The sequence below is a fragment of the Gadus morhua genome, chromosome 16, assembly GCF_902167405.1.
Source record: "Gadus morhua chromosome 16, gadMor3.0, whole genome shotgun sequence".
Classification (NCBI taxonomy): Eukaryota; Metazoa; Chordata; class Actinopteri; order Gadiformes; family Gadidae; genus Gadus; species Gadus morhua.
In genome coordinates, this window is record NC_044063.1 from 3,039,706 (window position 1) to 3,065,811 (window position 26,106).

Sequence of the window (26,106 nt, forward strand, 5' to 3'; positions counted from 1 at the left end):
CGATCATTTTTCATATCGTAGGAAATTTATCCGACCCGACGGTGGGAAAGCCAAGAAAATCAAAAAGAGGTAAGGGTTTTGCTGTGTTCCTTGGCTCCTTTGAGAAAATATTACATAATTTCTTCTAAAAATGCTGATTCGACAGGATACCTTTCATAGGCTTGTAACAGGTTCGTAGGCTCGCCCCTAGCCCAGCCTACTACAGTTGATGTATAACTATAATATTAAGTACCTTTGCTGTATGGTCTAAGGAACAGATAAATATAAATATTAATGCATAGCAGTACACACCTACCTACCTGTACTAAAAAACATTGGGCCAATTAGTAGGCCTCCAAACATTGTTGATATAGGCTTCATTAAGAGCACAGACAACGGACAACGTTTGACCGAGCTGGCCCAAGACAGAACACCTCGCAGACCCCATCTCACCTGACTAACTATATAACGAGAAACTGCTGATTCTTATGGGAAAGTGAACTTGATGTAGCACATTTTGATTAAACCAAGTCTAGCAAACAAACATCTTATTGATGAGATATGTTGTGGGGGACAAGGTGGTATGACAAACGGTTTATAATATACAGAGGTCAAGAAGAGTTTAATCCATGTCTCTTAAATTCTGTGGTCCACAATTCAGGACTATGTGTTGAACACCCTGCCTGAACTATCATGTTTGCACGTCGTCATTTTATATTGCCTTTTGATTACTCTTCCAGGGGAGCTTCAAGGGATCCATTCTGAATTTGTGAAGAAAGTTAAAATCTCAGTTATCAGAGGTCTCCTGGGTGACCTTTGGCAGCAGAAAGTGTTCAGTACTGAGGACAAAGACTCTGTGATGGAGAAGGGGAAGATCAAAACGGACATAGCAAGGTGTCTGATCGACATGGTTATCAGGAAAGGGGAGAAAGCAAGTCGGATAATGATTGATAGTATGAAGAAGAGGGACCCTGACTTATGCTCCACCCTGGGTCTGATCGCTTCTCCTGCTGGTTTGGGTGAGTTGTTACCATGAATGTACTTTTAAAAGAAACGGTCAGTACCAGCTTTGTTTTGACAAGAGGGGAGCTTCTTTGTCCCTTAATCCACTGGGATCCACTGAATCATTATCGTCCACTCGGGATTACAATTGGGTGGAACAAAACTTTACAATTGGAAGGTGTATGGTTGACATCGTAAGACTGACTGACGATCCTTTTTCATATCCTAGGAAATAAAGGCGACAAGACGTTGGTAAAGCCAACGAAACAAAACAAAGGTAAGGGTTGTGCTGTGTTCCTTGGCTCCTCTGAGAACATATTAGATAGTTTCTTCTAAAAATGCTGATTTGACCGGAAACCTTTCATAGGCTTGTTGCAGGTTTGTGGACTCACCCTAACCCCGTAAATCAGTGGCGATTTCTCTAAGACTACAAGGGAAGCTTGGCCTCCCCTAAAGCTTAAAAAATTAAATGGTCAAATATATACTGTTGTGTTAACATTTCATTGACTAAAAATGCGTTAGAAAACGTCCATCTCGAAGACGAGTTTGTTCAGAATCAGCTGCTTATCGCAGGTCGACTGACTAGATTTTCTTCTCATAAATTCCCATAGCGTCACACCGCATTTGCTTGTTGTCCACCGACTTCAATAGGGCTGCATAGAACAACTTTTTTTAGTGCGTCGACGGTCATGGATTATGCTGCGATTATGTCCCTCCCATGGACTAGGCATTGTCCAGTTAGGCTTTGTCAGATTGCACCAGAAAGTTTGGTGAGATACTCTGCCCGTTTTTTGCTCTGCCTGTTTCTGCTTGCTCTGCCTGTTTCTCTGCCTTGTGATTTTCTGTTTTTGGATTTTTCATTCTATGTTGGAACTTTGCCTGGATCTTTTGTGCGTTACAGTTTTGACTCTAAGATTGACTTTTTGACCTGTCTACCCTTTGTTTGAATCCTGAAGAAAATGAATAAATATTTTTGCCAAATGCATCTGGTCTGCACCTGGGTCCTTATCTGCAACCTTAACAATGGAGTTGGACAGTGCAATGCCTCAGCTTTACAAAATGTTCTCATTAGTGGCAACAATAGGAGCTACATCTGCAGGTGTAGAAAGGAGCTTCTCCTGTTTAAAGTGGCTCAAGTCCTACACCCGTAACACAATGGGCCAAGGCCGTTTAACCAGCCTATCTCAGCTGGCCACTGAGAGGACAATGATGGTCACTGGAAAAGACAGCTAGTTGGTATCACAGGGTCACAGAGCATTTCCTTGAAAGGGAACAGGGCAGAATTGACACATAAATAAATTGACAATTTATATAATGTACGTCTTCAGGAAATGGAGGCCAGAAAAGAATTGGAAGTAAATCAGAAGAAGTGGCCAATAAGAAACCTTGCACGGTTGATGTGTCAGGTGAGCGGGTGTCATCTTTTGAATCAGATGATTGGTCTCAGGACAAATGATTAAGAAGTATGTTTCGTGAGTGTTTTATCTTTTGAGATGTCTTGATCTGCCTGTATGTGGATTGTCTTTGTCTTTTTTTTCCCAGAAAGCATCACTGAAACCCGCTCCACAGGGCAGACTCTGACTGAAAAGGAGCTCATGAATGTGGCCAAAACGCTGGGAAATGAGTGGGAGCAGATTGCCATCCATCTGGAAATAACGACCAAAGCTTTGGAGAACATCAAGGCAGAACATAGATCTGTGGCCATGCAGAAGCTGAACATGTTGGTGCTGTGGACGCGCCGAAGACCACCAGGAGAGGCCACAGCTCAGGACCTGCTGAAAGGTCTGGAAGACCTGGAGGACCTACCGGTCGAGACTCGTCGGTTATTGACAGGTATCGTACTTCACCCCCACACGGCGAACGTCCAGAACATTTGAGCAGCTCCCCTCTTTTACAGGATCCATTAGTTTACATTACATATTATTTGTGGTAGTTATGTAGTGTGGTCACAGTTGCAATTGAGTTTAACTTGTTTTTTGTATATGCACTAAGGACGTGTCTCTTTGTTTCCTCAGACTTGATGAAGTCGTAGCCATAGTGAACTAGATGGCTCTGTCCAAAGAGAACAATGAAGATATGCAGAATAACCTGAAACAGTGAAGCTGTCTGTGAATGCATCCTGGTCGTTGGGATACGGCCAGATGATGACAACAGAGACATTATTCAAAAGTGTAAGCAGCCGTGAGAGCTAGGCTCTTGTCAGGAATCGTGCAAGTACATGAAATGCATTCGGTAAGGAAACTTCTTTAAGTGCTAAATTATAGAAACGAGATGAGTTTTCAGTCTGCAATCTTTTTCCAAATGTCTTGAACTTAAAGTAATTAATGATGTCATGTCTAGAATAGGTCCTCCTTCCTCTGCTATTACTAAGCTGTTCCCCTCAGGTACCTCCTATAGACAAGACTAGATGGTTGTGATCACAGAGTTTCTGAAACAAGTTGACTTTATGCCAAAGAAAGATAATAATTTTTCTAAGTTTCCCCAAGAGGCAGCTGGTATTGTGTCAGTTCATTGTTTTTATATATTATGTTAACTGTCTGAGCCCGAGCCAGGAAGGTTCAGACGTCTGTTTGGGGAAAAATAAAAGTGGTTTGTGGGAAAGGCTTCCTTCTTGCTTTATTGTCCAACATATTTCTGTAGTAGTCATGCCAACATATTCAATATCAATTAAAACGTTGATGACATTAATATAATTCAACAGCATTCAATAGATAATGGGATACATTAGTGTAAAGCTATTAGTCCCATTCAGCTCAATGATTAGTAATTATTATGTTGACATGGAAAGAAAATTGCATTCAATGTAAAAGGACCTTTACTTGTAAGCTGTGACCTATAGTTTTACATTTACAGACTTAACTAGAATTCTTACCATTCCTGAAGAAATGGTACTTGCACTGCCACTACATCTGTGTATTTGTTTGTGTATGTGTATATATTACGTATGTATGCAGCAAATTGTATCCTGGATCGGGTTCTGACAAGGCCATCGTGGAATCCTGGAGGACTTCAAGTCAGGTGATCTCATACTTGCTGATGAGGGATTTCTAATCTTAGCCATTGTGCCAGAAGGAGTCAGTGTCATCATCCCTCCATTTTTTATCATGGCAGGTTGAAAGAGTGATCAAACTAATTTAAGACATTGCAGGGACCAGGGACCATGTTGAAAGGGCAAAAGCCCATTTGAAAGAATTTAAAATCCTGCGTTTCCTTCCGCACACCTTGCGAAGCAACGCTGATGTGGTGGTGCAGCTCTGCTGTGCTTTAGTGAATCCAGAATCCATTGAGGAGTTACGATTCATTTGGATAAGTTAGTTCCAGTTTGCAGAGCCCACCACAGTGAAATAAAATGTACTTGAATTCGGTGTTTGAATCGCTTTCAGCAGAATTTAAAAAAAGAACAAATTAGATCACTAAATGAAGGTATAATTACCTTCACTATACCCATTGTTCTCCTTGGAGGTTTTGGATCAATAGCGTCCCTGTTCGAAGGTACCGTCCTCCTGATGAAGGTAGAAGGACATCTCCTGCACTGAGTCCCTCCACCAGAATGGGCCCTTCACCTCAACGATGTCTGTCTCTCCCGCCAGACCATCGGGGAGGCACCCAGGATCCCAGAGTCAGCCAGCCACAAACCAGGCCCTCTGACCTTCATGCCCGTAGCTTCTTCAAATGCCTGCTTCCCTTTCTGCTCACTAGCTCTACCCCACTGTACAGCCAGCACTCCATGCAGTTCCTGATTCCCAGAGCTTAGAAATGAGGGAAGGGATGACACACTTCGCCATCAGCACCCTTCCAAAATGGCTTGCCGCCAGCCGCCCCTTCCTCAGAGCATGCCAGAGGGGATTGTCCTTCTGCCCCGCTGTCTGAGTCGCCAGTGCAGACCAGTAAAGAATTACAACCCACTCACAGCCTGTTCACCACAATGAAGAGCATTGGGTGTGATCGGACTTCAAAAATAACACAATGATCCATACATTTTACATTCCTTAAGTTTCCTTTTGATTTACAGGATATGATAACTAACGTGATCTTATTTGTCTATGTAGTGTCAACATGACTATAAGGAAGGGGCATATTGATCTTCCCAATTATTTATCTTATTGTTTGTTATACCATCATCATAGTAATAATAATAATAATAATGGATTGAATTCATATAGCGCTTTTCTAGACACTCAAAGACGCTTTACAGTGAAGGGGGGACCTAACCACCACCAATGGTAATGGTTGATATTATTGCGCAGTGAACATCTAAATCTGAGTGTGAGGGACCGGCGTGGTCGCCCCACGTATCTGGGATACGGCAAACTGGGAATTCCGAGTGTGGGCAAAAATGAGGGCAATGGACAGAGGACTAAGAAAAAAGTGAAGTTTTAATGTCTCCAAAACATTCACCCAAAAATATAGCAACGTTCCAAACGAAAAGGAAATTACTGCATCGGTCAGCAAACAAAACTAAGATACATAACATAGGATATCATAACCTTTCGTACTGGCCTCACGTCAAGCCAGCACCACCTTCAGCCCCAAACACCAAATGAAAAGGCCCTTAAATAGGGAAATGGTGATTGGACCAATCACGGCCATATGGGCCAGACCATTAGCTGGGGGAACATTTACCTAAAGCTAACAATCCAACATAACTGAACAGAAAGTACATTGTGTGAATACTAAATAAACATGATACTAAACAAACAATCACCAAATACATATATACCCACACCCTGTGCAGAACCTAAATATATTTACAAAACAGCTGTTTCTATCAACACCCCCCTGGGCTATTCCCTGATACTTTGATCCTAAGCTCCCTTAGCATACTGCCCCCTACCGGGACGGAGGACCAATTCTATACCAGCCCAATCTAATGTATACACACACACAATATAATAATAATAATAATAATTCCTCTAATGCGGGACAGTGAGAAGGGGGAGGATTTCACCTTCTCACATTTCCCACCACCTCCGGAGTTTCGCCAACCGGATGGCGAGACAAAAAGTCTGCTACTGTATTCTGCCTTCCCGCTCGGTACTGCACCGTGAAACGAAATGGCTGCAGTGCCAAGAACCAGCGGGTGATGCGAGCATTGGAGTCCTTCATGCTCCCCAACCACCGCAAGGCGCGGTGATCAGTCTCCAGTGTAAAGTCTCTACCCAGCAGGTAGTATTTCAAAGTGTCTAGCGCCCACTTGACAGCTAGGCACTCTAGCTCGACTGCCGCATACCTGGTCTCCCTGGGGAACAACTTGCGGCTTACATAAGCTACAGGCTTCATGTTGTCCCCCTCCCCTTGAAGCAGTACTGCCCCAAGACCAACACCAGATGCGTCGGTCTGGACAGTGAAGTGCTGTTCGAAGTCCGGGCTCTGGAGCACAGGATCCTTGCAGAGCGCCCCCTTTAAGTCCAGGAACGCCCGCTCCTGCTCCTCCCCCCACTGTATCTTGGCGAAGCCTGACTTCCTGGTCAGGTCAGTCAAGGGAGCTGCTCGTCGGGCGAAGTCTGGCACAAAACGGCGATACCAGCCCACCAGACCCAGGAACGACCTCACGTCCTTCTGAGTCTTGGGGCGCTGGCATTCCTGTACCGCCTGGACCTTGTCCTTTTGTGGCCGAATCACACCCCGGCCTAGAATATGGCCAAGGTACTTCACCTCCTCCTTGGCTATCGCACACTTGAGGGGGTGGATGGTCAGCCCCGCCCGCTGGATGCGCTGCAGCACATCATCGAGGTGCCGCAGATGGTCTTCCCAGGTGACGCTGTACACCACAATGTCGTCCAGGTAGGCTGCCGCAAAGCCGTCTGTGCCCGCCAAGACGATATCCATCAGTCGCTGGAAACTGGCTGGTGCCCCCTGCAGGCCAAAGGGCATTACCAGAAACTGGAAAAGCCCCTGTGGGGTCCGAAAGGCTGAGCAATGCCTGGCCTCCTTGGCCAAGGGCACCTGCCAGTAGCCCTTGCATAAATCCAGGGTAGTGATGAAGGACGCTTTGCCCAGGAGCTCAATCAAGTCCTCGAGCCGGGGCATTGGGTAAGCGTCAAAGTGTGATTGGGCATTCACCTGGCGGAAGTCAATACAAAAGCGCATAGTGCCATCCTTCTTGGGCACTAGCACCACCGGGTTACTCCACTCACTGGAGGACCTCTCAATCACCCCCAAAGCCAACATCTCCTCCACCTCGGCTTTGAGGCACGGCAGGAGACGCTCAGGAACCCGGTACATCCGTTTGCGCACAGGGGTAGTGTCTTTGAGAGGAATGGAGTGTTCCACAATGGTCGTTAACCCCGGCCTTTCTTGGAAAAGGCCAGGAGGCAGAATCCCCGCTAGCTCCTTCTGCTGGCGGGAGGTCAGGTGAGACAGGTCCAGGGGGGAGGACTGCTGGCTGATGGGGAAGAACTGCTCTGGACACTCCTCCTCTTCCTCCGCCACAGCCTGCACCCTGAGCTGCAGTTCCGGTGGCCTCTCATGCCACTCCTTCAGAAGGTTGACATGAAAGGTCCGCCTGGGTTTCCGTCTGCCAGGGAGGTTAATCTCGTAGGTCACCGGACCCATTTTCCGCACCACCTCGTAAGGCCCTTGCCACTTAGCAAGCAGCTTGTTCTCTGAGGTGGGCAGGAGAAGCAGAACTTTCTGGCCCGGTTGGAGGATCCTCTTCCTGGCAGACTTGTCATACCAGGTCTTTTGTTGTGACTGGGCTTGCTCCATGTTGGACCGCACTAGCTCAGTCATCTCCTCCATCTTGTTCCTCATTTCGAGGACATGAGCTACCAGGCTCTGGGTCATGGGCGTCTCAGGTCCCGCCCATGCCTCTCTCAGCACATCCAACGGGCCCCTCACCTGTCGGCCATAGAGCAGTTCAAACGGTGAGAAGCCAGTGGAGGCCTGGGGAACCTCCCGGTAGGCAAAGAGCAAGTAGGGCAGCCAGTGGTCCCAGTCCTTCCCATTGACTGCCACAAACTTCCTCAACATGCCCTTTAACGTTTGATTATAGCGCTCCACAAGGCCATCTGTTTGAGGGTGGTAAGGAGTGGTCCGAATGCCCTTAATGCCTACTAATCTGTACACCTGCTTTAAGGTCTTTGAAAGGAATGCAGTGCCCTGGTCAGTGAGGACCTCCTGGGGAATTCCTACCCTCGAAAAAAGTTGCAACAGGGCCTGTGCTATTGGACGGGCTGAAATCCTGCGCAGCGGGAAGGCCTCGGGGTAGCGGGTAGCATAGTCGCAGATAACTAATATATACCTGTAGCCTGTTTTGGTCCTTTCCAGGGGTCCAACAAGGTCCATTGCTATGCGGGCAAAGGGAACCTCTATTATAGGGAGTGACTGTAGTGGGTAAGGGCTAGTTCTCCTATTGCTAGTTACCTGGCACTCGGGACAGGTTTTGCAATACTGCTGCACATCGATATAGAGCCCTGGCCAATAAAACCTGGCTGCAATCCTTTCATAGCTCTTGGCATTACTCAAGTGACCTGACCAAGGTATTTTATGACCCATAGCTAACACCCGTTCTCTGAGCTGTTTAGGCACAACCAGCTGCTCTGCCCTGCCCTCTCCTGGCTGATGGTACAACAGCCCTTCTCTCACCCGGTAGCTCTCTCCCCCCAAAGCTGGAGGTACATCTGTGGAGGTCTCACCAACTTCCCTGACCTTGTCATAAGCTTTTAACAAACTCTCATCCTCTCTCTGTAACTGTTCAAAATTAACTGAGATATCACCCCAATCTGCATCTGGTTCTGCAAGTGGTAACTCAGCATTTCTCTCCACCGTGCCCACTAGCCTATCCCGCCTGACCTGCATGCGGGTCTTTTTACCCCTTACTCTGCCAGGAGGAGCGATTTCTCCTTCTGCAAAAGGCATGTCCCTTAGGGTAGCTAGCTCAGCAGGCTCCTCTGTCTCTTCTCCAGTAGCCCCTGCTCGGCTCTGGGACCGGGTGACCACCACATTAACTGGCTTGCTGGCCTGCACCAGCTCTGGCAGAACCAGTATATCCTGGCCTATGACGACTGCATGGCTCAGCCTCTCTACCACACCAACAATCATCTGGTACGCCTGCCCTCTGACCTCCAGATAGACTTCAGCCGTGGGGTACTCATGTTCATCCCCATTAACACATAGAATCCTGAGGTTCCTACCCTGCACAAAATCCCTTGCCTTCACTAGGTGGGGCTGCACTAGTGTCTGGGTACTTCCAGTGTCTAACAGGGCAGTGGCTTCCTTCCCATTAACTAGGACAGTGGTAGTCTGCAGTCTTCCCCCAAAACCTGTATCACCCTCCCCTGATCTCGGGATACAGCTACGGCCAGAGAGTCTAGGCTTCAATTTGGGACAATCCGGCTTAATATGACCCTCCTCACGGCAATAGAAGCAGACCACCGGTCCTCCGGGCTTCTGCCCCTGCCCTACTCTAGGCTTGTCATACCTATACGACTTCTGGGCAGGCACTCTATTGGGCTCATTAGTCTTTGAACCACTCGCATGACCAAAACCCCCAGACCTACTTTGGGCTGCTGGAATAGAGTAGGACTCCTGTCGGTAACTCTTCTGGCCTCGCCGCGCCGCCATGAAGTTCTCCACCAGCTCTGCTGCGCCCTGGCCACTCTGGGGTTGGTGCTCTTTCACCCAGATTCGGATGTCTGGAGCCAGGGTCCGGAGAAACTGCTCCAGGATGAGCACTTCTGCCACTTCTTCGACTGATTTATCCGCCGGCCTGATCCACTTCTCAAAGAGATCCCTGAGGCGGGTGTACAGCTCTCGGGGGGACTCACCAGGTCTGACGTCCGGTTCGCGGAACCTCCTCCGGTAAACCTCCTCATTGATTGAATACTTGTGAAGGATGGCCTCCTTCACTCGGTTATAGTCAGTGGCATGATCCATATTCATTGCCACATAGGCGCTGCGTGCTTTTCCGGTGAGGTAGGGCACTAGAAAGACTGCCCAATCCTCTCTTGGCCAACGATAAGCCATTGCTAACCTCTCGAATGTTATGAGGTACTGCTCAATGTCGTCATCCTCCTCCAGCCTGGGAACGGCCGCCCTGGGCCAGGTCACGGGCGCTGCTGGTGCAGGTGCTGGTGCAGGTGCTGGTGCAGGTGCTGGTGCAGGTGCTGGTGCTGGATCTTGTCCTTTTGGTGCAGATGAAGGCCTCCGGTCAGCCTCGACGTCCTCCCTGAGCTGGTTCAGCTGCATCTGGACACTCCTCCAGCGCTGCTCCTGCTTGGACGCCTCCCGCTCGAAGAGCCTACGCACTGCGGTAAGGTCCGACTCCTCAGGCGGGTCTCCGCCGGATGCCTGGTCCTCACCATGGCCGTCTTCCTCCTCCATCTCCAGCAGAACCCCTCTGGACAGCCTCTGCTCTATTCGTCGCCAGATTCGGCCTCGTCCTCGTCTTCCACCGCGTCCTCGTCTTCCCCCTCGTCCCTCCAGTTTCTCAGAAGCGTCGAAAAAAAAATATCCCACCACTGCCACCAAATGTGAGGGACCGGCGTGGTCGCCCCACGTATCTGGGATACGGCCAACTGGGAATTCCGAGTGTGAGCAAAAAATGAGGGCAATGGACTGAGGACTAAGAAAAAGTGAAGTTTTAATGTCTCCAAAACATTCACAAAAAATAGAGCAACGTTTCAAATGAAAAGGAAATTACTGCATCGGTCAGCAAACAAAACTAAGATACATAACATAGGATATCATAACCTTTCGTACTGGCCTCACGTCAAGCCAGCACCACCTTCAGCCCCAAACACCAAATGAAAAGGCCCTTAAATAGGGAAATGGTGATTGGACCAATCACGGCCATATGGGCCAGACCATTAGCTGGGGGAACATTTACCTAAAGCTAACAATCCAACATAACTGAACAGAAAGTACATTGTGTGAATACTAAATAAACATGATACTAAACAAACAATCACCAAATACATATATACCCACACCCTGTGCAGAACCTAAATATATTTACAAAACAGCTGTTTCTATCAACACCCCCCTGGGCTATTCCCTGATACTTTGATCCTAAGCTCCCTTAGCATACTGCCCCCTACCGGGACGGAGGACCAATTCTATACCAGCCCAATCTAATGTATACACACACACAATATAATAATAATAATAATAATTCCTCTAATGCGGGACAGTGAGAAGGGGGAGGATTTCACCTTCTCACACTGAGTATTTTGCTCCAGCTGGCAAACCCAATAGATAAAGAGTTCAGATTTATTGACCGTTTTTAAAGCAGTTCTATAATAATAATAATAATAATAATAATACATTTAATTTAGAGGCGCCTTTCAAGACACCCAAGGTCACCTTACAGAGCAAATAGTCATCATAAATTGTTTAAGAAAAACAAGAAATTGTGGAAAAAATAAACATAATAAAAAAAAAAAAAAAAGACAAAACAAACAAACAATCACGTTAGACGTGTGCGAGTTTGAACAGGTGAGTTTTGAGTTGTGACTTGAAGGTTGTAATGGTGTCTGACTGTTTTATGTGTGGGGGGAGGGAGTTCCAGAGCCTGGGTGCTGAACAGCTGAATGACCGGGCACCCATTGTAGTGAGTCGTGATGTAGGGATACATAGTAGTCCAGCAGAGGTTGAGCGGGAGGGAGTGTATTCTTGGAGGAGGTCGCAGTGGTAACTGGGGGCTAGGTTGTGGAGAGCTTTGTGGGTGAGGAGTAGGGTTTTGTATTGGATGTGGAAGTGTACTGGGAGCCAGTGAAGTTGGATGAGGACAGGGGTGATGTGGTCAGATGATTTGGTGCGGGTGATGATCCGGGCGGCTGAGTTCTGAATGATCTGTAGTTTGTTGATGAGTGGTGGGGAGTCCGGTGAGGAGGGCTTGCAGTAGTCTAAGCGTGATGTGACAAATGAGTGAACTAGGATTTCAGTGCTGGATTGGGTCAGTGATGGGCGGAGTCTGGCGATGTTGCGGAGGTGGAAGAATGCAGTCCGGGTGATGTTGTGAATATGGGGTTCAAATGAGAGGGTTTTGTCCAGGATGACGCCGAGGCTCTTGACTTTGGAGGAGAAGGGTACTGGGAATCCATCGATGATTATGAGTGGAGCTGGGGTGTGTTGTGATTTAGTGAGGGTGGATTTGGATCCGATGAGCAGGGCCTCGGTCTTGTTTCCATTGAGTTTCAGGAAGTTCCTGCTCAACCAGCTCCGGATCTCTTCCAGGCACGTGATGAGGGAGGTGGGGGGGATGGCAGCGGTGGGTTTGGTGGAGATGTAGACCCGTGTGTCGTCAGCGTAGCAGTGAAAATGGACCCCATGGTGACTGAGGAGTGTGCCCAGCGGGAGGAGGTAAGTGGTGAACAGGAGTGGACCCAAGACTGACCCCTGGGGGACACCCAGTGAGACACCTGAACACCCAGACTTGTGGTTGCTTAGTTGAACAAATTGTTGACGGCCGGTGCGGTAGGATGTAAACCAGGAGAGTGCAGCACCAGTGATCCCAATGCCAGCCAGGCGGTCCAGGAGCAGAGGGTGGGAGATGGTGTCGAATGCTGCGCTGAGATCGAGGATGAGAATGGTGAGCAATCCAGAGTCGGCTGCAAGGAGGAAGTCGTTGGTGATTTTGACTAGGGCTGTTTCAGTGCTGTGTTTTGGACGGAAGCCAGATTGGAACGGTTCGTGGAGATTGTTTGTGTCGAGGTGGGACTGTAGTTGTGCGGCAACCACCCTTTCAAGTGTTTTGGAGATGAAAGGGAGATTGGAGATGGGCCGGTAATGGTTAAGGTCAGTTGGGTCAGCACCAGGTTTTTATAGTATACTATTTTATGGTATACTAATAGTGCTATTATAGTTTTTGCATTATTTACACTTTTATTATTCTTTACTCACTTTTTAAACACCTAAATTAGCTAACCTTAGCTATCTTCTCTTAAACTATTTCATCCTTTTCACTAAATACAGCTACTTTTATCTACAGCTAACTAAACTTAGTAACAGTTCTCAAACTTTCAATAAGTCTTGTCATCAGCATTAAATTTGTAGCTAGACCTAGTGCTTGTATTTTAATTTTTTTAATCATTGCATTTTTTTAATATTCACTGCAGCATGATAATGAGATGATTAGTACAACTCAAGCCAGCTCCCTAACTAGCCAGCCTGCAAAACTCACCTCAACCCTGTATGTCTTCTCTTTCAAGCTGGTCCTCACAAACACAACAGTACACGGTCGGACATGTACTTGTTTTCCCCCATTTGGACACTCTGTCCTCATCTCTAATAAACCGTGTCATATCCGAAAGCGACGTCAGCGTCGCTCCGTGATCGAGTACAGCGGTAATCGACATTAATCGATGCATTCACTTTCGCGGGCGCGGGTTAACGTTTCCATGGTAACAGCGAGCTCCACCAATCATAGACCTAGTGTTACACCTTAAAATTAGCTAGATTGTGGGTAGTGTAGTGCAGGAGCATATACCAACATGATTGATGGATGGATGGATGGATGGATAGATAACCACTTTATGAAGCTTTTATTAAGGCAAACTGGAAAACGGATTTCCTGCAGGAAATGCGGTGAGTTCTGTAGTGCAAAGTGAGGTTGAAAATATGTTTTAATAAAGCCACATAGTTAAAAACGTGAAGAAATGCTGGGTCGGCCTACCTCAAAGTTATTGCTAATTTCAACCCTGATAATGATTTTGACCATGCGTAGCAGTAGACGTCTGGCAGTGATTTGCTTCCATAGTTTGTGATCTTTTAAAGAAGTTTCTGCAGCGACCTCTTGGTCCCACTGGGAAGTGTGCTATTTGATCTCTGATATAGGAGGTCCTGCCTTTATTGGGACATTAAAAATGTTATTACAAATATTTTTTCATTAATGAATCAAGCAATTTCAGATAGACGCATGGCAGTGATTTAGTTCAATAGTTTGTGTGATCTCTTAAGGAAGTGTCTCCCTCCTTTAGTTGCTGTTCTCCACCTGTCCCGGATGTCCTCTGACTCTTCCCCTTCAAAGATCCTGCCACTCCCATCTGAGATCGCTTCATTCCCCTCACCTTCCTTTCTTACATCTTCCCACTTGCCCCTCAATCCCTGTCTCTCCCCATATAGGCTACCATATATATGTTAACTTCATTTGTTCCCTTGTTGGGTTGTTACATGCACCTTTTTCATTCTAGGTTTCCTGCTGTTAAACCTCTCTGTGCCAGTTCATGGACCTGTGGTCCACATTGTCTTTATTAAAAGTATTACGTTCCTTGAGTTATAGAATGGTTATATTAATGTAATCGTACCAAACGTCAATACTACACTCCACCTAGGAGACTACTTCTGGGCTCCTCCAGACGACGGACGCAGGGTGGTGGTGTTGGTTTATTGCAAAATTATGATTATTAACATGACAAGAGGGCTCCCCTACCATGCAGTAGTTCTCCGGAGTGCGTGTGTCTGATGGCTGGTTTAACCTGCACACCTTGATTATACAATATGCAACAGGTGTGCAGCCTCACCCAGCACCAGGGTCCAATCAGCCTCCGCCAGGTGAGGCTATTAACACTGGCCATGACCCGCACACACTCCCACAGTGATTCAATTTTTTTGTTATGTACATTTTTGCATATTTTTACCCACAATACTGAAATTGAACAGCTGACTTCCTTTGGTTACTACTAATATACAAAATTCCACAAATAACCCAACTGGACTCTCAACATGACCACAGCTTTCAGGGTTTTCATGTAAACTTACAACCTACATTAATATAGGTAATATATGTATCATGATACATGATAGGCCTACTCATTGTGGAGCCTATTTTCCGATCATTTTGGGATTAATTAAATGTAGACAGCGATTCTTAAGGGCATGTTACTTATCAACTGTTTATTTTACAAGTGTTTGAGTGGTGTATCAACTCCCATTCGGCCTGACTATAAATTAACTTTTTTAATCTATCAATCAAAACATCCATCAATTGATCTACTTTTGCAGACAAATATTTGAATACAATTATCTGTTACAAGTAGGCCTATAGTAGAAGACCTTCGTGGAGATTCTAAGAGCATTGCTGTGCTTGTTTCTACCTCAGGTAGGGGTACCTCCCTTCCTACTGTAGACCATCTCTGTTGTGCAGAACAATATGCAGGAAACGCGACTCGATACAGACGGACTACTGAACGTAGCCAGAATAGACTTGTATCACAATAATAGGCCTATGGATATTAATTATACATTGTATTTTAAATGCACCTATATACAACAAACCCCATGTACAGTGTTGTGGAATTGGACAAGTTGAAATAAAGTTGAGTTTTAACTTGAACTCCTGATATCACAGTGAGGAGATAAATATGAATTTCAGGAGTCACACCAGGAGTCTACAGAACACAAGTCTACTGGATCTGAACTCAGTCCACATTTAGTAATGTTACAATAGCAGAGACCAACCACTACAGTAGGCCCTAAACCCTGACCACAATGATCGATCGCAATAGCCTAGTTCTAAAACTGATGTGAATATCCCGTCATATAGTAGCCTCATAAATGGTGTAACACAATGTTGCAAAGTCAAAAGGTATTTCGAGATCAATTCGGTTTACCTTCCATTAGGGGTGTGACGAGATCTCGCGAGATTAAACTCGACGATATTACCCGTCGCGTTAAAAATCGGTCTCGCGAGATTTGTGATTTATCCAAACTTCTATTTGTCGCCTGTGGAGGCAGTAATGCACCTTTGCTACATCTAGTCTGCCAGAACCTTTAAAGAAGGAGAAGGAAAAGAAGATTAGAAGGAGGGGAAGCAGGGGAAGCATCGAAAGCAGCCATAAGCTGTGTTCGAAATCGTTCCCTATCACGGATATAGTGTACTATTTAGGGTGCTCGCCATTTTGTAGTGGTGTTCGAATTCTCAGTGGTTAATTTCATGCACTATATAGTGCACTTAAAATACCCAAAATTTGAGTGTAGGCCTACATACAATGTAGCCTACATGTTACTCCCGTATACCACAATGCAATGCGGTCGTGTTTTTCCGGAGGAGAAGAAGAGGCTGAATAACCGCGAAAACGAATACCTTTAATCAAAGTACATTTTGGGTACTTTGATTTGTTTTTGCACATAATATTGTTTGCAATTGAAAAAAAGAGAATTATTTAATTTAATTTATTTTAATTTAACTTTTATAAATTTTAGTTTTAGTTTCAATTTCATGCATGGAAAGAGTTATAATAAAACATTTGAAAATACACGCGCCACTTGGTTAAATAAAAGTCTGTTGGTCCAGTCATATCATTTTTCATTGTAGTTTTCTTAAAATCTCGTCTCGTTCTCGTGAACCCAATATCGTGTCTCGTCTCGTGAGCTGAGTGTATCGTCACACCCCTACCTTCCATGGAGCAGTAAACATAGGCTAAGTGACTAATTCAGATGCGATATCAACCACTTTCGTTTTCACTTCTACTTCCGCTGTGTTGCAGGCTTTCCAGCCTACCAACTGTCAGAACAGTTCGTTACTTCATGGTAAGAACAAACTTTCCACTTTAAACTGCGCTTTGAAGTTCACTTCCTTCTTCTTTTTCTAAAATGATACTGAAAAATATAATATCATTTAACTTCATTTCTGTAGGGTTGCTGAAATAAAATGTAAGTGTGCTTGAGCAGCACTAAAAAGAGTCTAAAATCACCACTGCTGCTATGTGTTGTCATAATGTTTATCAGGATGGAAATGAGCTCCATAACCGCCAGGTAGTTCTACCCAGAGAGGCTGGGTGCGGTACCGCGTGTGATGACTTAAGGCGGTTTTATTGGTGTAACCTGAACCTGTTGGTCTGCATCAGGCAGAAACACGTGATGGAAAATAGGATAATCCAACCAATTAGAATCCTGCAAGATAAAGGAAGTCTGTTAAACACGAAAGTAGATTAATCATATTGGTCGATATTGCAACAGCCTACGTTCACAAGAAACGATGGAAGGTAAGCCGTCTTTGTCAATAAACTATCTTTGGACTTTGTAACATCTTAATATAGGCCTACCTTATTAGTCTACTCGTAGGGTGACCAGACGTCCCGATTTTGAGTTGCGTGTCCCGACTCCCGACAACCTTTTGGGACACTAAAATGTCCCGGTTTCCACCAACCACTATGAAAGGTCCCCTTTATTCCGCGATTAAATAGCCAACGTGGTCTTCTTATAGCCCGATCATTAACTAAAAAACATATAAAAACATTAAAGCATCCAGCATATGATTTCAACAATGTGTGAGGGCATAGGCAATAGGGATGATCGCACAGTCGAATGCTGATGGACATTTTAAAACCAGCGGACGAGCGCTGGGCGGAAATGTTCTTGCATTTCAGAAGCACGGAGATTCCGTACAAAAATATACGTCTAATTTGTCAGTTTGCCGTTTGTCTGCCTGCCACTAATGCTCCCGTTGAGCTGAACTTTTCATAATGAACAATACTTGGACTGACTAGAGGAACCTGACCGTTCCCACCCTAAAGGCGTTGCTTATCCACGGGCCAATTTTGATGACACCTGTCCGCAATTCCACAGCAGCAGGCTATCAGCAAACTGATTAGGAGCAAATTCACTCCTCAAACAAATCTGTGTAGTCGAAGAGCGTTTGTCTCTGTGCCCTATGAGGTTGACGTCTCTCTCTCACACACACACACACACACACACACACACACACACACACACACACACACACACACACACACACACACACACACACACACACACACACACACACACACACACACACACACACACACACACACACACACACACACACTCTCTGTGTGAACAAGCTTTGTTCACAATTTGCTTTGTTCACAAACGCTTCAGGCTAATTCATAAAATATTTATAGTTAGTCCCACAAGACTCATTCAATGTCTTTTCATATTTCCTCTTAAAGGTTATAGGCCTACCAAATACATATATCATTTATTTTCCACCTTAGCTTAGTTGTGAGCAGTATACTATGGGATAGTGAACATGATTTGCCTCAATATCCGAATAACACCCATAGGACAAATAGCAATGGTTGGTGGATTGCCATGAAGTAGGTCTGTATACTGTATGTATATCTTAAAAGCAGTGGCAACATTTAAATATCTTTTAACCATTCAGCCAACAAAAGGCAACAGACTGATTATCATTTAGCGGGCCACTCAATGACATGCAGAAGCGTCATCAACACTGAAGTGGTGTGAGAAATACAGACGTTCTACTCCTCATTCACATATACGGTAATTTACATTTCCTACGAAGAAAATACTACCTCAGGGGTAGCATTAATCAGGAGATTTTCAGGTTACAAATGTCAGGATTTGTTGTCTGGATATAGTGTGTGAGCATTTGATTACATTATAAAATTAATCAAATTACAGGGGTAATTGTTCAATGGAAAGTGTAGTATACTATGCATGCAAATCAATTATTAAAAAGCTTTTACTGTTATTCAGGGCTGAAAAGTGCATTGACATTTTAAAATGTCAACTAGTATTGGTTAGTTGCAAATAATAATCATCGTTGGGATTAAACATCTCTTTCGGTGTCCTGGCCAAGACACACTGTAAATAACAACCTACAGAATTTACCCAATTCATCTCAGGTAACAATTTGCATATACTATGGTTGGGTAAATTTCCATATTTTGAGTAAAGACTACCTCCATTCAACAGCTATGAAATACTGAAAGAAATTAGATAAAGTTTACCTACGATTTTTCAATACAAATTACTCCAAATAATTCAATAAGAATAATTTAAGACTGTTAGGCATTGTTAATCTACTTAGGTAATCATATCAGTAATAATTAGCTTATATGATTAATTAACTATTACCTATTCAGGGAAGGTTCGATTTACTTGAAGTTATTTTCAGACACAGCAGAAAGTGTTGATGAAGTCAACGTTTTTCATCAACCAAATGATCAAAAGTTTCTTGAAGTATATGCAAGAGGATCACAAAACATTCACAATACATTCACACAATAATAAAGGGTTTTGTTAGCAATTTTTTTCATACAACTCAGTGCTTTGTTTGTGTGTGTGTGTGTGTGTGTGTGGGGGTGGGTGTGTGGGTGGGTGTGTGGGCTGGCGGGTGTGATTATGTGTGTGTGCACCTTGGTGACTTGGCAGCTGTGAATGTGTGTGTGTGTGTTTCTGCAGCCAGGTCATTTCAAACTGGTTTCTGAACAACCATACATAACAGTACATTTAAACCGGTTTACTAAAAAAGAAAAAACATGCATAATTCAACTCAGTGCTTCTGCTTTGTTTGTGTGCGAGTTTGTGCCTGTGTGTGGGAGTGAGTGAGTGTCTGTGTTCAACTGGTCACTTTGCAGTTTTAAGTGTGTGTGTGTGTGTGTGTGTGTGTGTGTGTGTGTGTGTGTGTGTGTGTGTGTGTGTGTGTGTGTGTGTGTGTGTGTGTGTGTGTGTGTGTGTGTGTGTGTGAGTGAGTGACTCTGTGTGTGTGTGTGTGCGTGTGTTCAGTAGCGTGATTTGATTGCGAGTCCGCAGTCAAGACTGGTGGGAGAGAGTGGTCTCTAAGTTAAGTAGTATTTTAACATTCAGCCTGCAAAAGTACTAGTAGTAGCCTACTCATTTACAGTTATCTCGGACGCGCACGGACACTACGATAAGCGAACACGTCATTAATAAACACCCATGTCCCGTCGCTTAGCAACCGGACACGCTTACCGGACTACTTACGAACAAAGACGTGAATCAGGCAATGAATCGACTTTCCTTGACAGCGGTCAAGTTCGGTGTGCATAAAAGTACCAACGGAGCTCAGTGGACCAATTGCGAACTACTGCAGCTGCTCTAAGTTAAACCCCAATCTGTTCGGAATAAGTGTATACATGTGTATAAAACGGACTACATCACCTCTTCTATTCGGCATAGAATTCTATGCCGAACAGATAATTGTACTCCGAATGAGGCGTATATATGATCATTTTCTATTCCGCATAGAAATCTATGCGGATCAGATGTGTCCATGTAAACGCGGCTAGTAAGTGCACAGCTTCTTTGTGTAGCATAGACTACATACGGTCCAACAAGGAAGATCAAATAAAGAATACTCTCTGATGAGAATGTATCTTTCATAAAGAATATCGTCAGACAATGCCATGGGATCGTTCTGTCCCGAAAAACCCTCCGTCTCCGGAGAGACGCCTGTACAATAAGTGCGCCGAGGTCCACGGGAACACCCACAAATGGTGACGCCATTATCGGAGGACGGGCTAGGAAGCTGCGCACGCCGAATTAAGTAGCCGAACTCCGGGTTGACTAAGTTGAAAAGCTGCTCTTGACAAGGTTTGGTTGCGAGCGTAAGTCACCATGGTGATACGCTTAAAGAGATCGACTTTCGTGGTACAGCTAACCCAGGCTTTCAGCTCAACATACCTCGCTAACCCTCTAATCGAGCTTCGTAGTACAGGCCCCTGGTGTGTTGCGTGAATTGTTGGTGTGTTGTGTTAATTGCTGCTGTGCTTTGATGAAATGCTGGTTTGTTGTGATGAAATGCTGGAGTGTTGTGTGAATTGCTGGTGTGTTGTGTGAATTGATGCTGTGTTTGGCACTCCAGGGCCCCGTTTCCCGAAAGCATCGTTAGCCTAAGTGGATCGCAGAGTGGGTCGTACGAGTATCGTACAGTTTTCTTTCCTTTTTCCGAAAGCATCGTTGGTAACGAACGTCTTGAAAACGCTCGTATCTAACGAGTGCTCCAGGGTATTCGTAGGACGCTAAGAGCTTCGTTAGCCTAATATAGCCTCAGTGGCGTAAACAGCGGACATTCCTAGTATTGGATGCGTTTTTATTATAACGCATTGGTAATGGTGTATCACGTGCGTCTGAGCCTAATGTGGGCCATTATGTTCTTAGTTTGAGAGAGACAGTCCAGGAAATGTTTGAGCAGGCAGGGCACTCAAAATGTGTGAGGGAAAGTGGGGGGGTTTTGTGCAGACTAACATAGGCTGCTCATAAAACATAGCCTAAAATAATGTAAAAAAAAAAAGCAAAGGCTGGGATATGGCGGAGAATTTTCTCGTTGACAGGAATGTTTAGTGACATGTGGGAGGGTGGAGAGGGTTAAAAAAAAGTCTCAATCACTCTTCGACGTGCTTGAAAACCAGCCACGTAGTTATGAGGGAGGCCGTCCTCACACCGATCTTCCTCGTCGTCATCGTCTTCAATGTCCTCCGGTTCAACCAAAGCTACCCCAGCCTTAGCTGCAATGTTGTGCAACATAGCTGTCACACATATCACAGCGCATGACTTTGCTGGCGAAAACTGGAGCCCTCCGCTGGACTTGTGGAGGCATCTAAAGTGCGAATTCCATCCCGATCGTGCGCTCAACGATGCACCGGGCCAGACGGTGGGCCTCATTGTATTCCTCGTCATGGACGTCTCCCGGGTTAGTCACAGGTGTGAAGAGGTGATGGCAAAGAGGATAGCCACTGTCTCCGAGGAGCCGCCACTCTCCCCTGGAGGCTGCAGCCAGCCGCCCGATGGAGGACTCGCGGACGACGAAGGAGTCGTGTGTGCTTCCAGGCCATCTCGCCACGACACCAAGGATGATGCCCTGATGGTCATATGAAAACATGGGCATCCACATGGGGCGTATGAATTGGTACTAAGGTTCCGTCCACGGCTCCGGCCACTTGAGGGATGCGGAACGACCGAAATAATTCATCTCGTCTCTGGTGTGGAAATGGACGTGCTGCGGAACCAGTCGGAGGAGGCTGTACGTCACAGCCTGGACCGACCTGCAGTCTGACGCCTTGGACAGGCCCTGGCCATCTCCGACGACCTGCAGAAAGCTCCCTGTGGCGTAGAACCTGAGGGCGGCCAAGAGCTGTACTTGCGGTGTGAGCGCAGAGTTCCTCCTGGTTGCGCGTCTCAGGTCTTCGCTGATCGCCCAAGAAGCTGTCTGATGAGCTCCCTGGGCAGCCTGTAGCGCTGGATGACTGCCGCGTCATTGTAGACCTCAAGGGGGTCAAAGTTGTCCCGGATTCGAGCATTAATTGCAACAAGGCGACTCCGGGGACGCCAAGGCCTCTCGGCCTCTCTCTCTCTCTCTCTCTCTTGCTCTCTCTCTCTCTCTCTCTTGCTCACGGAGCGCTAGCACACGCTGTCTATCAGCCATTATTTGCACTGATGTAGCCTACTGCATGGCCCCTTGCACTGTATAGGCCTATGTTCCGAGACTAATTAATTCAACCTGCCAACGAATAATGTTAATTAGATGCGTCATGCCTCCACAACACTATCAACACGTTAACAATCAGTCAGACACTCGGTTATGTTAACCAGTTAATTTGTTAAGGGTATATCAAACTCATTGCCGGTGTTTCCACATGTATTATTTTATAGTTCGTATAATAGCTTTATAGTATTATAGTCTTTATTATAATTATATAGTAGTAGCCCTATATTTAAAATTTCTTTTTAATGATGCTATGTAGCCAGACAAATCTTTTTCCTCTGAAGGATTTAAACCAAGAGTAATTTTAAAAGCTTTGACACAAAAACATGCACACATGTTCGACAATGAAGGCAACACAGCCGCTCAGCGGCCATTGAAGTGTGCTTTATCATTTGTGGAGACCATTGTGGTTCATATTAGGCTGCATTTGACTGAAACAACATTTGAAAAACAAAGTTTTTTTTATTTCAAAACTCAAAGAAAAAACGGTTCAAAGGTGCCCGCACCAACAAGCAACATTTTAATAAGTGGGGGGGGGGAATAGCTGATAATGAATGCGGTCACTAGGTCCGATGTGGAGGAGTAAATCCAGTCTCTTGATAAAAGTTTTGTTCGAGTCCAAATCCTCTTCAAGGACAGAGTCACAATGGTTTTCACTTTCGTTAAGGCCGCTTTCTACTTCTGTTGGACCTTGACATTCATGAAAAACATAAGTTTTAAAATCTTGAACTGAATGTGAATTATGTTTCCGGCTCTTATGACTGTGGAATGTTGTGTATATATTTGTCTTGTACTCGAAACCTTTGAAAACACAAGTCACTGTTACAAACTTTTTAAGATGTCAACCAAGATGCTCAAAATACAGTCTTTCGGTGTCGAAACAGCATGAATTGCATACCAGGCACGTGAAGGAAAGGAGCTGGCCTGGTTTGGTTGCCTGTGGGTGATATGTGGACAAATGTAGGGCTGCCACTAACGACTATTTTTCTATCGATTAATCTATAGACTATTTTATCGATTAGTCGATTAATCTAAACGATTAATTTTCCTCCCAAAAAAAAAAATTCACCATTTCAGCTCAGTTAATTCTTTTTATTTTAACATAATGCAGCACAAAACAAAATGTAAACAAAGGCTGACATATTAAAGTGCAAAACTGCAGGTTTAAACTAGGAACTCCCAACATGATAAAAATAAATAAAAAAAGAGGACTTATTGTCAGTATTGCAACTCCAAAATACATTTTCTTGCTATTAAACTCCTTTCTATTATTTCTATTAAACCCCTTATTAAAGTAAAAGTGCAACATGTTTAAAGTAAGTGTAAGTGTCCAGCTCAAAATGCAACTCAAATATTAAGCTATATCATGTCAGTTAGACATGTGTATTGTAGTGTAAGAACGTCAACATGTCCACATGTTCTGGGCTCAGGCTAGCTCTTTTCTTGGAAGCTATGTTACCAGCTATGGAGAAAAGACGTTCTGAAGGGGTTGATGTTGCAGGTACACCCAAATATGACTTTGCCAGAACAGCCAGAGAGGGAAACCTTGCCTCATTTGTTTTCCACCACTGCAGAGGATCTGAACTTTTAGGCAGAGGCTGTTCCCCAAAATACTTGAGAATCTCTTCTCTCACAGAATGACTGATGACATCTGCCTCGTCCCCACTGTCATTCTGGCTGGATGTTTCCTCAGAGTCCGACCCAAGCAATGTGTCCAGCAAAGACACAGACCTCTTCTCTGTAACACCTGCTGATGTTTGGCCATCTATGGTATGCTGTGGTTGCTGACTCTCCATCACCCTCCTCTTTGCTTCTAGTGCAAGGGCTTGCACTTTCAACTGCAGTTGCAGGCTTTCATCTGGGGACAGGAACTTCAGTCTGCAAAACCTGGGATCCAAGGCAGCTGCGATTACAGTGGTGTTTGTACCAGCATCTTTGTAGGCCATCTCAACCTCCCATCTTGTTGAGATTTCGTTCGCTGCAACAGCCTGAAATGCCAGCACATGGGTGTTGTCAAAGGCTGCATTCTGTGTAGACTTCAGCAGTCCTTTAATGAGTGCAGCTAGAGAGGAGAGGGTCACATATGACCCCCCACTAAGGTAAACAGTTGCACACTCAAATGGCTTGAGAGCTTGTTCTAGCTCTTCCAGCAGGCTCCACTGTTCAGCTTTGAGGTCAAGGAAATTTTTTCTCTGTGTGTAACCTCTGGGTCTGACAGAGTTGCTGTAACAGGCCACCTCTGCTCTAGCAGGCGGCTGATCATGTAGTACGAGCTGTTCCATCTTACACTAACGTCTTGAATCAGCTTGTGTTCAGGTTTGCCCATTTGTTTTTGTTTCGTTTTCAGCTTGGAACTGGCCATTTCACTCTTTTTGAAATGTTCCACCAAGCATCTTGCCGCTCCAATTGCTCTGTTAATTTGTGGATTCTTCAGTGCTTGATTCACCACTAGTTGCAATGTGTGGCCAGCACAGCGGATTGAAGATGTCCCATGCCTCTCTTCCAACAACTTGAGGGCTGCTACAACATTAGCTGCATTGTCATGCACCACAGCTTTGATCCTGCTTGTAGGAATCCCAAACCTCTCAATTGCCGTCTCAATCCAGGATGCAATATTCACTACAGTGTGTCGCTCTTCAAGAGGCATAGTAGTCAAACTATAGCTTATGAGTTCCCAGTCATTGTTGATATAATGGCACGTTATGCCCAAGTATGCCTCCGTGGCAATACTTGTCCATGCATCTGTTGTTAGACTGACCATGGAACTGGATGACGAGAGGGCAAGTTTGACTTTCAGGAATTCATCCTCATATCTCCTCTCCATCGTGTTGGTGAAGCATGTTCTTTTAGGGAGACAGTAGCCTGGTTGGAAAGTGTTAACCATAGCACGGAAACCCTCATCTTCCACCATTGACAGGGGTCTCATGTCTTTGATAATCATGTTGAGAACACTGTCAGTAAGAGCAGCTGCAAATGATGGTGAGCAATCCTTCTTTTGCAGGAATTCGTTCATGTTGCTTTGCCTTTTCCTGAGAGCAAGAGAGAAAGAGAGGAGAAAAACAAATGCATCATAATTATTTAACATTTAACATGTAATAATGAAGACAGTAATATTTCCTATGTTCCTTTGACTTACACCTTTTAACTTTATTGATCACAATTATTCAAATGTTATCTATTGTATTAAAGGCATCCCCCTCACAAATGAACTTCAAATAATGTCAGAAATAAAATATTTCGATACGGTACATTCTCAACAAGCACAAACAAACACTGGCACCGTCAATCAACGTAGAATAAGCCCAGATCTAGCCTACACATTTTCTGTTATTTTAAACGTGAAAACGTATTCAATGGAAATTCTAAGGTCGCAGGTAGACAACTTTATGGCTTAAATAATGCGTGTATTTAGCAGCTACAATGACGAAAGATATTTAAACTTACGGCAATTTAATAAACATGAATAGACAATACTTACGGTGGCTTTTCTGGCGGTCCATCGTCCACAACGGCGCCTGTATGCTTTCTTTTGAGGTGTTCGTGCATAGCGGTGGTGCTGCTATGATACGCCATCGACACTTTGCAGAGTGCACAACCCACCCTTTTGTTAGGCGCTAGTTTAAAAAACTCCCATACTTTTGACGCCTTTGGTCTTGACGCCGTCTCTTTCCCCACCAAGTCGGACTCGACTGCTGCTGCCGCCATGACTTTTTTTAAAACTGAAGCGTTGACTGAATGCGACCAATGACTGGTGCCAAAAAAGACTGACGTCAGGCACGCAGCACGTAGTGATACGGAAGACGCACATTCGTTATACTGAACTGAAGCGTGAACTAAAGGGTGAAGTAAATTCATTTTAACTAAGGTGAAGTAAATTCATTTTATGAATTTACTGAAGGTAAATTCATAAAATTAAAAAAAAGATGCATCGACTTAAATTATTAATGCCG

The 26,106-nt window shown here is 44.9% G+C and overlaps 3 protein-coding genes across 9 annotated transcripts in view; all 3 read left to right on the forward strand.

The window, feature by feature from the left end:
* LOC115560696 (caspase-1) overlaps nt 1–3,571 on the forward strand; it is an 87,276-nt gene extending 83,705 nt beyond the window's left edge. The window contains exons 7-10 of the mRNA XM_030380199.1: nt 1,211–1,258; nt 2,310–2,387; nt 2,524–2,814; nt 2,997–3,571. Of these exons, the coding sequence (XP_030236059.1) occupies nt 1,211–1,258; nt 2,310–2,387; nt 2,524–2,814; nt 2,997–3,013 (434 nt within the window). The 3' untranslated portion in view covers nt 3,014–3,571. The remainder of the gene's footprint in view (nt 1–1,210; nt 1,259–2,309; nt 2,388–2,523; nt 2,815–2,996) is intronic.
* Nucleotides 1–26,106, forward strand: part of LOC115560655 (uncharacterized) — a 553,265-nt gene that overhangs the window by 336,112 nt on the left and 191,047 nt on the right. The window contains exons 15-16 of the mRNA XM_030380069.1: nt 22–69; nt 720–998. Of these exons, the coding sequence (XP_030235929.1) occupies nt 22–69; nt 720–998 (327 nt within the window). The remainder of the gene's footprint in view (nt 1–21; nt 70–719; nt 999–26,106) is intronic.
* The window catches only part of LOC115560657 (uncharacterized), a 360,390-nt gene that overhangs the window by 122,648 nt on the left and 211,636 nt on the right, over nt 1–26,106 (forward strand). For 3 of the 7 annotated variants that reach the window (XR_003979796.1, XR_003979795.1, XR_003979797.1), the window contains exon 1: nt 16,703–16,907. The exons of 2 other annotated variants lie outside the window; for them this stretch is intronic. Coding sequence is in view for 1 of the 5 variants with exons in the window: in XM_030380070.1 (XP_030235930.1) it covers nt 16,901–16,907 (7 nt within the window). In the remaining 4 variants the exon portion in view is untranslated. Of the gene's footprint in view, nt 1–16,701; nt 16,908–26,106 lie in introns of those variants that run through there. 2 more of the 7 variants (XR_003979798.1, XM_030380070.1) reach the window with 1 other exon arrangement.